Source organism: Petaurus breviceps, unplaced genomic scaffold (genome assembly GCF_028583685.1).
Source record: "Petaurus breviceps papuanus isolate PSGF00001 unplaced genomic scaffold, PetGlider_PUasm1.0 91041, whole genome shotgun sequence".
In the NCBI taxonomy this organism is placed as follows: Eukaryota; Metazoa; Chordata; class Mammalia; order Diprotodontia; family Petauridae; genus Petaurus; species Petaurus breviceps.
Window position 1 is genome coordinate 40,687,774 of NW_027187400.1, and position 11,148 is coordinate 40,698,921.

General features: G+C 43.6%; 1 protein-coding gene and 1 pseudogene across 2 annotated transcripts in view; one reads left to right on the forward strand and one right to left on the reverse strand.

Moving 5' to 3' along the window:
- Nucleotides 1–944: 944 nt before the first annotated feature.
- The window catches only part of COX6B1 (cytochrome c oxidase subunit 6B1), a 60,927-nt gene continuing 50,723 nt past the window's right edge, over nucleotides 945–11,148 (reverse strand). Inside the window, exons 2-5 of one of the 2 annotated variants that reach the window (XM_069078680.1) lie at nucleotides 3,599–3,695; nucleotides 2,272–2,385; nucleotides 1,579–1,679; nucleotides 945–1,136 (exon numbers count right to left, since the gene is read on the reverse strand). In XM_069078680.1, coding sequence (XP_068934781.1) covers nucleotides 1,083–1,136; nucleotides 1,579–1,679; nucleotides 2,272–2,377 — 261 coding nt within the window. In that variant the 5' untranslated portion in view covers nucleotides 2,378–2,385; nucleotides 3,599–3,695 and the 3' untranslated portion in view covers nucleotides 945–1,082. Of the gene's footprint in view, nucleotides 1,137–1,578; nucleotides 1,680–2,271; nucleotides 2,386–3,598; nucleotides 3,727–11,148 lie in introns of those variants that run through there. The other variant, XM_069078679.1, reaches the window with a different exon arrangement.
- Nucleotides 5,631–8,047, forward strand: LOC138154086 (nucleolar protein 10 pseudogene; annotated as a pseudogene).

An 11,148-nucleotide genomic window follows, 5' to 3' on the forward strand; every position in this document is an offset into this window, starting at 1 on the left:
ATTATTAATACTATTTTACATGTAATTGTGAAATAAGATATACAGGCACCAGGGCACAGAGATGCACCATGCCCTACTGGAAAAGTCTAAGGGGGTATAAGAGAAGATATGGGAGAGAGCAGATTGGAGGAGGGGATATCCTGTGGAACTGCTATTTTGGGGCGGTGGGTAGGGGAAAAACAGGGAGAAAATGTGTAACTCAAAATCTGGCGGAAATGAATGATGTAAATTAGAAGTTAATTAAGCATTTGAAAAATGAAAAAAAAAATGCTACTGACTTTAATCAGGAACTGAACTCCCAACTAAAATTGCCCCCACACAAAAAGTGCTGCTTCCTAAGCTTCCATTATGGTATCCCTTGGCATGGTACTCTGTACAAAGGCAGGAGAAGCTGGTATGAGAAGCTGAACATGTATCCAACTTCACCGTTTTATATAACAAGTTGTAGATTTCCACCCACAATTAAAATAAATCCACCAACACGTGAAAGGTGTGAGCTTTCCTTTATAGACACTCAATAAAGACTGAGTGAGGGACTGACTGGAGGGGACCTGCACCCCAAGAGCCCATCAAATCTGTCTTCCCACATCAAAGCACAGGGTCCCCCTAGAGAAGAGACACATAGTTCTTGGTGGGGAACACCTCCCCCAAACCCTCCAAAGACCCCATTGAGCCTCCAAAGTGAAAGAAACTCTGCCCACTGTTAGCCTGTCGTGTATAAGAAATGCTCTGCAGATGTGCTTTGAGGTGCTGCCCATGCCCATCCAGGATGGGGCCCATGAAACATCACCCAGAGGCAAAGGCAGCAACTCTTAACTCATGGGTGCCAGAAGTCTGGGTTCAAGGCCAGGCTGGGGAAAGTGGGTAACATCTCTCCTCTCCTCCCCATACCCTTCCTTCCCTCACTAGCCTGTGGTGCACACTCACGGACACTCAACATCTGCTTGATTCCAACACAGTTTATTTTAACATGATTCAGGTGCCCCAGAGCCAGGGTAGTCACAGATCACATTCCCCCCCTGAAGGAAGGAGGGATCCAGCCCCAGGCACTGGGGTGGGGTAAGGGAGGAGGAGGAAGTAGCTCAGATCTTCCCAGGGAAGGTTTCTTCTGCTCTGCGATCATCCCAAGTACTCACCTAGAGATGACAGAAAGATGCCAACTGGCTTCTTTCAGGCCTAGCTTCTCCCTCGTGCCAGGCCTGGTCCCATTTATTACATGTGACCCACACTCATTTATCTCAGCACTCCCACTCCAAAGGTAATTCTCCCATCTTACAGAAAAGGAAAAGATTTAGGGGAGGGAAAGCAGAGATTTTTCTCAGGGTCACTCACACAGAGGGTTGAGGCCCCCTGGCTTTAGGACACAATTAGGCTCTCAACTGTGGGGAGCTAACTTTAAGCAGGGGTGCCAAAGGCAGGCAAGCAGGGCAGAAAGACAGGTCCTTGCAAGCAGGGTGGACATCCTAACATCCTTGGTTAGGAGAGTCACTAAAGGCAGTCCTAACCAGAAAGATGGACCCAATATAGTGCCCCTTCCTCCCCACAAAACCCAAAACAAAACCTTCCAGGACCACATACCCAGGACAGGGGACAGAGGGACTTGTAGACACGTTTGTACCACTGGCAGACGGACACATCACCACCTTTCTCATTCATGGCCTTCTCACAACGGTGAAAATCTAGGAGGGAAAGGAAGAGGGGCTTAGTAGCTGACCTGGAGGGGGCGGGAGAAGCCCTGGAGTCTGGGAGAATGAAGCTGGATCCTAGGGTCTGAGATCCCAAAAGGAGACCAGACACCTGGGAATCAATTCAATTCAGCATGTGTGTATTGTCTACTCTGTGCCAGGTACTGAGCTAGGGACACAAGGACAGTTTCTTTCCTCCATGAGCTGACATCAAATGGAATTGGAGACATAGTACAGCGATCGGGAAGGAAGGATTCTTAGCCTTCTTTGCATCATGCATCCCATGGAATTGGAGACATAGTACAGCGATCGGGAAGGAAGGATTCTTAGCCTTCTTTGCAACATGCATCCCTTTGGTAGTCTGGTGAATCCTGGGGACCCCTTCTTAAAATGTTTTAGATGCACAGAAATAAAATACATTGGGTTATGAAGAAAACATTATACTGAAATACAGTTTGTACTGTACTGTTTGATTTGTATTGAATTTGTTGTTTAGTTGGGAAAAGAAAGCCCCAAGTTCAGCACCCATGCTGGGAGAGCTGGGGGCACATGTTGGGTGGGGTTGGAAGGGAAGCCCCCTGCATACCCAGGTAATTCTGCCAGCAGTTGCGGGTCTGGTTCTGGTTGGGAAAGCGGCTGTCGAAAGGTGCAGTGCGGTAGTTTCGGATCTTGGACTTGATGTCTTCAGACATGGTGATTCCTGGATTGGAGAGGGAGCAGAGGGTCACTCATGGTCTCCTGGGCCCAAGAGAGTGCCAATCCCTGACCCCACCAGGGTCTATCCTGGGGGTCCAAGAGGCAGCAGGGAGAGGGGGAGAATACTGGGTCAAGGCCCACTCTGCACCAGGAATGAGAAAGGGGGTAGGGTCTGGGGTGGTAAGGCAGGGCTATGGGTAGGATATACCGGAGTGTGGATGGCTGGGCTTCAGGAGAGCAGATGGTGGGTGGCATTGGGCACAAGGGAATCTGGGAGATGGAGGGCAGGGCCACGGTATATAAAAGAGTGTGGAAGGTGGAATATGCAGCAGTATGTATGAGGAGTGCACTGAACAGAGGTAGGTGTAGAGTGGGGTATTCTTTATGTGTAAGTTATACAGGTGGGATGCATGTATATCCATGGGTACTTGGGTAAATAGGCAGAAGTGGAGGCTAGAGGTGCTGAGGCATACATGGGAGGAGTCCACAGCATGCAGGTGAGTGTAAAAGGTGGAGTGTCTGACATATGTGGGAGTGCTAAGGTGGCAGTATACAGGGGTGTATGATATACAGGCAAGCTTAGAGGGTGATGTGTGTATATCTACCTATATCTATGGGGGAGTGCAGTATTAAGGGGGTGCAGAAGGTGGGGTGTGGGGCACATATGCGGGATGACAAGGTGGGGTGCAGTATCTAAAGGAGCATAGAAATAGATGTATGGGGAATGTGCAGCATATAGGTGTAAAGTGGGGTGCACGTCACATTTGGGGGCGCACAGTATATAGGGAAGTATAAAGGCTGGATAGGAGGAATATATGGGGGTACAGGTCTATGATACATGGGAGGGGCTGCACAGCACACCGGCAAATGCCGAAGGCGGGGTTCGGGCAAATACAAGGACATGCAATATGCAGACAAGTGCAGAAGATGGGGTGCGGAACATGCGAAGGCAGCGGTATACAGGGAGGATACACTACCGAGTGCGGAAGGTGGGGCGCGGGTCACATCTGGGGGTACAGGGCGCGGGGCGAGTGCGGAAGGTGGGGCGCGGGGCATATCTGGGGGTACAGGGCGCGGGGCGAGTGCGGAAGGTGGGGCGCGAGGCACATTTGCAGGTGCGCCACACGGGCGGTCACGTAGCCTCTAAGTGAGTGTGGAAGGTGGGGGGAGGGGTATCTGGGGGGCCTCGGCACAGCCAGGGGGGGGGGGGGGGTCACCTGAGGTCGCTTCCGCCGCGGTCACTGTCGCTGTCTCAGCTGCTCCTGCCGCGGACACCGCTCACTCAATGTGACCCTCAGCACTAAGGGTCCGAGGCCGGAAGCGGAAGCGGAGGCCGGGACGCAGAGCGGGCAGGGAGGAGGCGAGGTGAAGACTTCCGGTGAGCCTAGAGCGGCCACGGAACGAGATGGGAGAGGGGGGAGAAGCGCGCTCCTCACTCCCATTGGTCCAGAGTACCCACCCGTCATGTCCCGGCGAGCCAATCTACATCAAGAGCGTAGGGAGCCCGTTTCTGCCCCCACCCCTTCGCTCCTTCTTAGACCCTCATCTAAGATCCTCGATTTTCTTATCTTTTAGAAATAAATTTAATAATTTATTTTAAAAATTCATTGAAAAAAAATTTTTGTTCCAAATTCTCTCCATCATGCAACTGATAGCGCGCCGGACCTGGAGTCAGGAAGATCTGAGTTCAAATGTGACCTCAGACGCTTCCTAGCTGTGTGACCTTGGGCAAGTCACTTCACCCTGCTTCCCTCAATTTCCTCATCTGTCAAGTGTACTGGAGAAGGAAATGGCAAACCACTTCAATATCTTTGTCAAGAAAACCCCAAATGGGGTCAAGAAGAATAGGACATGACTGAACACCAATCAAACAAATAAATAGCAAGAAAAATAAGGAAAGTGATAAAAGCGTGCTTCAGTCTACACTGATTATCAGTCATCTTTGGAGGTGGACAGCATTTTTCGTTACAAGTCCTTCAGAATCGTTACAGAACATTGTATTGACCATAGTAGCTGAGGCTTTCGCAGTTGATCATCGCTACAATGTTGCTGCTGAATGTGTACAATGTTCTGCACATTCTGCTCACTTCATTTTGCATTAGTTCATATGAATTCCCAGGTTTTTCTGAAATCATCCCGCTTGGCATTTCTTATAGCATAGTAATATTCAATTACAGTTATTTACCATGACTTGTTCGACCATTCCCCAACTGATGGGCATCCCTTCAATTTCCAGTTCTTTGCCACCACAAAAAGAGATGCTATAAATATTTTTGTATAAATGAAGCTTTTACTGTAAAAATCCCTTCTCCACTGCTTTCTTTCTAATCTTGGCTGCATTTGGTTTTGTTTGTGCAAAAACTTTTATTTTAATGTAATCAAAATTATTCATTTTACTTTCTGTGACCCTCTTTATTTCTTGTTGGTCATAAACTCTTCCTTTATACATAGATCTGACAGGTAAACCATTCCATGCTCCCCTAATGTGCTTAAGATTTTCTCCTTCATGTATAAATAATGTACCCAATTTGAGCTTATCTTAGTACATGGTGTGAGATGTCAGTCTATACCTACTTTTTTTTTTTTAAAGCAATTGGGGTTAAGTAACTTGTCCAAGGTCACATGGCCGGGTATTTATGGGTGGGTGCTAAGTGTTTGAGCCCGGATTCGATCCCAGATCATCCCGACTCTGGGGCCAGTGCTCTTACTCGCTGTGCTACCTGGCTGCCCCTATACCTACTTTCTGTCAAACTGCTTTCCAGTTTTCCCAGTAATTTTTTTCAAATAGTAAGTTCTTGCTCCAAAAGCTTGGCTCTTTGGATTTATCAAACATTATATTACTATTACTACTCTGTATCATGTACTGATCCACTGATCCACCACACTATTTCTTGGCCAGTACCAGCTTTTGATGATTACTGCTTTGTAATATAGTTTAAAATATAGTTTAAAATTGTAATATAGTTTTAAATACTGCTAAACTGCCTTCTGCCACATTTTTTTTTATTGATTCCCTTTATATTCTTAACCTCTTATTCCTCCAGATGAATTTTGTTATTATTTCATCTACCCCTATAAAAAATTCTTCACTTGTTTGTTTGGTATAGCACTGAATAAGTAAATTAATTTAGGTAGAATTTTAATTTTTATTATATTGGCTCGGCATACCCATATCCAATTTCTCCCATTGTTTAGACCTGTCTTTATTTGTGCAAAAAGTGTTTTGTAATAGTAATTGTTTTTATGAAGTCAAGATTTACAGCCTGAGCTGCGGCAAATTCCTCCCTGAGTGGCTTTCTGACAGAAAGAAGAGAGCACTGCAAAAAAAAAGATGTTGATATTCAGAGGAGAATTGAACTTATCCAGGATTTTGAGATGCCCACGGTTAGCACCAATGTCAAAGATGGACAGTATATTTTAGCAACTGGTACATATAAGCCACAAGTTCGATGTTATGACACCTATCAGTTATCCTTGAAATTTGAAAGGTGCTTAGATTCAGATGTTGTAACATTTGACATATTATCTGATGATTATTCAAAGATTGTCTTCCTACACAATGACAGATATATTGAATTTCATTCACAATCAGGTTTTTATTACAAAACCAGAATACCCAAGTTTGGGAGGGATTTTTCTTATTACTATCCATCCTGTGATTTGTACTTTGTTGGCGCAAGCTCTGAAGTATACCGGTTAAATTTAGAACAAGGACGGTACCTGAATCCTCTCCAAACAGATTCTGCAGAGAACAAAGTCTGTGACATAAATCCCATGCATGGCTTGTTTGCCACAGGCATAATAGAGGGTAGAGTTGAATGCTGGGACCCTAGAACCCAAAATAGAGTTGGACTCTTAGACTGTGCTTTAAGCAGTGTCACCGCTGACACAGAGATAGACGGTTTGCCTACAATCTCAGCCCTGAAATTTAATGATGCTTTGAACATGGCGGTTGGAACATCTACAGGGCAGATTTTGTTGTATGATCTTCGCTCCAGTAACCCATTACTGGTTAAGGATCACCAGTATGGTCTAGCTATTAAATCAATCCAGTTCCAGAATTCATTAGACTTAGTTTTATCTGCAGACTCTCGAATCATCAAAAACTGGAACAAAGACACAGGGAAAATATTTACTTCCTTGGAACCTGAACATGATATTAATGATGTCTGTCTTTATCCAGATTCAGGAATGCTTCTGACAGCCAATGAAACCCCGAAAATGGGCATCTATTACATACCTGTTTTGGGTCCTGCTCCTAGATGGTGTTCATTCTTAGACAACTTGACTGAAGAATTAGAAGAGAATCCAGAAAGCACAGTTTATGATGATTATAAATTTGTCACCAGTAAAGATCTTGACAATCTAGGCCTTACACACCTCATTGGATCACCTTTACTCTGGGCATTTTCATGAATATAAGACTCTATCATAAGGTGAAATTGATGGTAAATCCATTTGCTTATGAAGAATACAGGAAAGATAGAATTAGACAGAAGATAGAAGAAACTCGTGCACAAAGAGTCAAATTAAAGAAACTGCCAAAGGTTAACAAAGAACTAGCCCTAAAGTTAATTGAAGAAGAGGAAGAAAAGCAGCGGTCTGTTTGGAAAAAGAAATTTAAGAAATTACCAAACATTCTTACTGATGATCGATTCAAAGTTATGTTTGAGAACTCTGATTTCCAGGTGGATGAGCAGAGTGAAGAATTTAGGCTTCTGAATCCACTTGTTTCAAAAATAAGTGAAAAAAAGAAAGAAGAAACTAAAACTCTTAGAGCAACAGGAGTTCCTTGAACAAGAAGAGGAGGAAGAACCGGAAGGAAAACCAAGTGATGCAGAAAGTTCTGAGACTTCAGATGATAAAAAAGATTGGGTTGAAGAGATCAGGAAATAGCGCAAACTTCTCCGCCAAGAGGAAAAACTGAGGTGGCAGGAAAGGTTCAAGGAGGATCAGCAAACAGTGATGAAGCCCCAATTTTTTGAGATCAAAGCAGGGGAGGAATTCGGAAGCTTCAAGGATTCTGCAAAAAAGCAGAAGCTAATGAAAAAACCCCTTGAGGATCATTTGCAGCTTGAAGCAAAACTTGGGATTCTGAATGTATTGGATACAACTGTTGGCAGCAAACAGTTGACTTTCACATTAAAAAGGTCTGAAGAACAAAAAAAAAGGAACAAGAAGGTGAGAAGCAGCATCGGCAAGAGAGAAAAAGACTTCGCCGTTCAGCTGGACACCTTAAGACTAAGTGCAGAAGAGGGCATTCATTTCATTGATTGTGGAATTCCTGTCCCCAACCTGCTGGTTGTGAACTGTTCATTAATATGCACAGTGGAGGTGGGAGGGGAGAAATGGAACTAAGTTTTACTGTTATTACAGAATATCAAGTGAAAAAAAAAGGAATTTTTACAATGCTTTTTGAATTATTGAGACTTTTGTAGTTATAAATGTATAAAATAACTCCTTTTCCATGGAAATTTGGGGTTTGGACTTGCATCAATGTGTACATATTAACTGGTTATTATATAATTTGGATATATTGTTTGTAGAAGTTATTCCCAAAGACACGTTTTTCTTTACTATAGTTTTAATCAAGTAAACTGACTGGACTTTTTTCTTAACCCTCCTGAAATGTGTACCATTAAAAACTGAATTCACCTGAAAAAAAATAGTAATTGTTTTGTAATTCATATAGTTCCTGGATTTGTCTTGGCAGGTAGACTTCTAAGTATTTTATATTGTCTATAGTTATTTTAAATGGAATTTCAAAGAGCTTGAGTTTTCTAATGCCTCATGAAATCAGCCTGGATTCTGTCCTGGGCCTACTGGAGGGAGACTGCATCCCAATGCAACAGGATCTAGCTTTAGCACAAGTTGGCCTGCATTCTCTTTTCAAGAAGAGATTAGATATATTGTGTTTGGGTGGGAGCTACAAAATGTACAATTCAGGCTTGATTTTTGGGGAAGACTCAGCAGAAAACTGAGTAGAGTGGATTGCCTCGCAAGGAAGGTAGTGAGCTCCCTGTCTTTGGAAGTTTTCAAGCAGGAGCTGGACAACCAGTTGTCTAGGATATGATAGTGGGGTTTCCTTTTCTTATGGGCTGGACTAGATGGCCACTGAGGTCAGTCACTCAATAAGCATTTATTAAGTACTTACTATGTGCCAGGAATGACCCCCAGGGTCATGAAGAATCTGAAACTACTCAACAGCAACAGCATATACATATGTGTGTATCTTTGATTTTGTGCATTGTAACCTGGGGAAACTTAATCTTTTCTCTTCCTTCTTAGATCTCCTTGAGGGTCAGTTGATTCAGACTTGGGGAGAGGGGAGGGAGAAAGAAGGCTAGGTTGATTCTGGGACCTTGCCGTTCTAACAGCCTGTTTGGAGGGTTGCATCTATGGTGTCCCCTTTTATCTCTGCTTCCCCAGCATGCATGGGGCACTCCTTCTAGTATCTTGACTTTGTAACCATTGTGGGAGGTTGCAAAAAACAGATTATAATATGATATGATATGACATGACATGACATGATATAATATAATAAATATAATATAATGTAATATACAATATAACATAATACAATATGATATGATATAATGTACTACAGTATAACATAACATATAATAACCAGATACTAACAACTGTAGCATCATTGCTAAGGATAACATTGATATCACATTTTGAAGGTTTGCAAAGTAATTTGCACAGGTGATTGAATTTCATGGGCTCAGTGGTCTCACTCTCCTCCCCTCCCTCTGCCATACTTTTCTCTGGTCAAATCTAGCAAGTATCATCTTGACCATCCCAAGAGGGCTCAGCCTGAAAGTGAAGGGAACATCTGAAATCAAGACCCTCTTTAAACTGTACCCATGGAAGGGCTATAAAGCAGAGGACAACTTCCAAGAGCCAAAAGATATGAAAGGACAGAGAAGACAAGATGAACAAGGATCTAAGCATGTCGTTGTTCAATTATCTTTAGCATTTCTTACTCTTCATGACCCCATTTAAGGCTTTCTTGGCAGAGATACTAGAGTGGTTTGCCATTTCCTTTTCCAGGTTATTTTACAGATGAGGAAACTGAGGCAAACAGGGTGAAGTCACACAGCCAGTAGGTGTCTGAGGCCAGATTAGAACTTAGGTCTTCCTGATTTGAGGACCACAGCTCTATCCACTGTGCCACCTAACTGCTCAATTCAAACATAGTTTTAGATCTAAACACAGCTAATGGTGCTGCTTTTTTTGTGGGAAGCAATATCAGGCTTTATGTTGCGGGTTTTTCTTTGTCCCTCCCAGAAACACCACTTCAAGTTTTGTGGGAACAAGATGGATTCTTATGGTTGTCGTGGATTCTTCAGGTAAGAGGCACAAGGACCAGTAATAAAATTCACATCCACTCTCCAACAGGTAAAGCAATACTTTTGCTAGGAGAACAGAACCCTTGGAGATGCTGGGTTCCGGCACAGCAGTGGGGTATGTGCCTCTGGGCAAATCTGCAGGTGGGTCGGGGGTGAGGCTTTCACAGACCAGGAATGACCTGGGCCAGGGGTGGGGAACCTGCGGCCTGAAGGCCACACATGGCCCTCTAGGTCCTCAATTGCAGTCCTTTGACTGAATCCAAACTTCACGGAACAAAACCCCTTAATAAAAGGATTCGTTCAGGAAAACTTGGACTCAAACAGCCACACCCAAGGACCTAGAAGGCCACGTGTGGCCTCAAGGCAGCAGGTTCCCCATTCCTGGCCTGGCTATTAGCTGCAGAAAGACAGTGGAAATGGCAGCTGAGAAAGTTATGATTGGATGGTAGAGGATGACTGACCAGGAAGGCTGATTCATTCTTGCCTAATGTTTAAGCATTTTAAACACTGCTTCTCCTCCCTCCTTTCCTTCCCCTCATCCATAGAGCCAGAGAAAAACAGCCTGGGTCATCCACCAACTCTGAGCATATGACTCTGTAGCTGTTGACAACCATTGAGTCATACCTGTTCCAACTGGGGAATTCAGGTCAGTAGGTCTGAAGATGGTCACTGTTGGCTTAGGAAAGAAGCCCATGTTTTGGTTTTTATAATATTTTGATCACTGTATTTGAATGTAATTGTCTTCTTTTGTAACCCTATATATTTTATGCTTTAAAAGCTTTATTCTGAAGTCAGTCAATAAGCATTTATAAAGGGCCTATTGTGTGCCTGGCATTGTGCTAAGCGCTGGGGACTCAAAAAGAGGCAAATGACAGTCCCTCTCCTCAAGGGGTTTACAATCTAATACATGAGATAAGGGATAAGCAAATATGTTATAGAAAAATAAGCTATAGACAGGATAAACAGGAGATAATTAACAGGGAAAACTCTAGGGGTTGGGAAAAGGGACACGGATTTCACCAGACTTTCTGAGGGAATCCATGACACAACCAAAAATTAAGAACCCCTGGCTTAGAACCTCAACCAGTGCAGATTTAAATAAAGATCAGAGACCAAGCAATGGGTAATTGGACTAATTAATGAGTTTGCAGGAGAAATAAGAAAAGTGGTTACCTGTGTCACCAGACAAACATGATGCTGGTACATATGATGCAGACTTTGGGTGTAATATTTCTATATGTGGTTGTATATGTAACATCAGCTAGTATCAACAGGGAAGATTTATAAAATATGACCTATGTTCATTGCAATTCTGCACCTGGAAGTATAGTTAGGAAATAGCTTGCACTCTTGCCTCTCACTTATTTCCTTCCTTCCTTCCTTCCTTCCTTCCTTCCTTCCTTCCTTCCTTC